General features: G+C 42.1%; 1 protein-coding gene across 1 annotated transcript; it reads right to left on the bottom strand.

The window, feature by feature from the left end:
• Positions 1-413: 413 nt before the first annotated feature.
• Positions 414-1,349, bottom strand: LOC102847808 (olfactory receptor 7E24-like). The gene has a single exon (XM_006898823.1). It carries the CDS (start codon positions 1,347-1,349, stop codon positions 414-416), a length of 936 nt encoding a protein of 311 aa, XP_006898885.1.
• Positions 1,350-1,971: the final 622 nt, after the last annotated feature.

The following is a 1,971-nucleotide window of genomic DNA, read 5'->3' as shown; positions in this document are numbered from 1 at the left end:
TGTAGCCTCTGAAATTCCACTCACGGGTCTGCTATGCGTCAGTTCTGCCTCTATGGCACAAAGTTTGAAGCTTATAAGCTTGTAAGCACATCAGTATAGAACTGGATATTTTACCAGGGTGCCTGGGTCTACATGAGGGGAAAACAACAGGAGACGCCATATTTATACTGAAAGTGACCGTGATGATCAGTATACCACAGAATATCTCCACTTTCTCATTAAACTTGTGGGAAAGAACACAATCTTCAAAAAAGAATCCTTGACATTGGAATCTCTAAGAATTAGAAAGAATATGTAGCATATAAAAGGTAAATAACAGGCAAGATTTCTGGTTTCAGATATTACATTTTCCCAATCTTCCTACCCACACATCAAAAATGATGGCACTAAAAAAAAAAATAATGGCACATGTGTTAAGATTTGGCTGCTCTGCTGAACAGAATTCCCAAAGCCCTCTTCATGTCTCTGTTCCTCAGGCTGTAGATGAAAGGGTTCAGCAAGGGAGTGACCATGGTGTACATCACTGAGGCCATCACATCCTTCCTGGCAGAAGATGAGACATTTGAGCCGAAGTATTCTCCAAGGCCTGTTCCATAAAATAAACAAACTATTGACAGGTGAGAGCCACATGTGGAAAAGGCTTTGCATTTCCCACTGGAAGAGGAGACTTTCAAAATGGAGGAGACAATTCGAGCATAAGATAAAAGGATGCCTGAGACCGGAACACCACCAAAGAGAGCACCACTACTATATACGAGTATGGCATTGATGGAGGTATCAGAACAGGCGAGGTTAATAAGTTGAGGAGGATCACAGAAGAAACGAAGTATCTTCACATCTCTGCAGAAGCTAAGTTGTGAAAACATTGAAAAGTTCAGCAGGGAGTTCAGAAGGCTCATGACAAAAGTTACCAACACTAGCAAACCACAGCGGTGGGGGTTCATGATTACCGTATAGTGGAGAGGATAACAGATGGCCACAAACCTGTCATATGCCATCACAGCGAGGAACATACTATCCAGGCATCCAAAGAAATAGATAGAGGACACTTGTACCAGGCAGCCCACATAGGTGATGGAGTTGCTCTGTGTCTGAATGTTCACCAATATCTTTGGGACCGTGATGGAGATGAAACCAATGTCAGTCACAGACAGACTGGAGAGGAAAAAGTACATGGGAGTGTGGAGGGCGGAGTGAGAGGTGACAGCCAGGATGATGAGCAGGTTGCCAGCCACAGTGATCAGGTACATGGACAGGAAGAGCCCAAAAAGCACTGGTTGCAGTTTTGGATCCTCAGAGAAGCCCAGAAGTAGGAATTTGGAGATGTCTGTTTGGTTCTGTGGCATCATGCACCTGAGAGAGTTTTCAAAATAAGGAAAAAGAGTTTGTTAAACAAGTGAACAGGCATCCAATACAGAGTCTGTATTAGGAATTTAAGAAATTCAGAATAATGAAAATCCCAAGTGTTCCCACTTGAACCCCTACAATTGAATTCTAGTGCCATCTGCAATTCTACTCAGTTGTAGCCAAATCAATGTGGCTCTCTTTCCTCATAGTCATTCTCCTGTGTCATTCTCCTGTTTTCTGCACCTCCCCTTTCAAGACACTGCCAGTGTAAGAATAACAAGAAATTTTTAAGGTAACTTATTCCTAGAAATAGAAGAACATTAACTCCTTCTGTGAGGGAAACATAAGCAATGACAAATATCCTTTCAAGGGAAAAAAAATTGCTTCAATGATACTAAGGAACACTTGTGATTTGGAAGAGGACACTGTTTAACAGACTTGAATGCCGAGAAAAAGTCAATGGGCACTCAGACTTCGTGGAATAAACTTACCTTGGTCTACTTCTGAAGGATCAGGCATTGAAAACACAGAACACAGTTCTACTGTCACACACAGGCGTAGATAAAAATCAAACTCCACTCGACAGCCCCTTCCAGTTCTTTTTGTGAAGCTGTTAAATCCACT

This window comes from Elephantulus edwardii, unplaced genomic scaffold (genome assembly GCF_000299155.1).
Source record: "Elephantulus edwardii isolate Elephantulus edwardi_28Jun2011 unplaced genomic scaffold, EleEdw1.0 scaffold00237, whole genome shotgun sequence".
In the NCBI taxonomy this organism is placed as follows: domain Eukaryota; kingdom Metazoa; phylum Chordata; class Mammalia; order Macroscelidea; family Macroscelididae; genus Elephantulus; species Elephantulus edwardii.
The sequence above is the reverse complement of the archived record's forward strand: the minus strand, read 5'-3'. Positions and strand labels throughout refer to the sequence as shown.

Bases quoted from the DNA above. Each gene is read 5' to 3' on its own strand.
- LOC102847808 (XM_006898823.1), bottom strand. From the start codon at position 1,349: ATGATGCCACAGAACCAAACAGACATCTCCAAATTCCTACTTCTGGGC.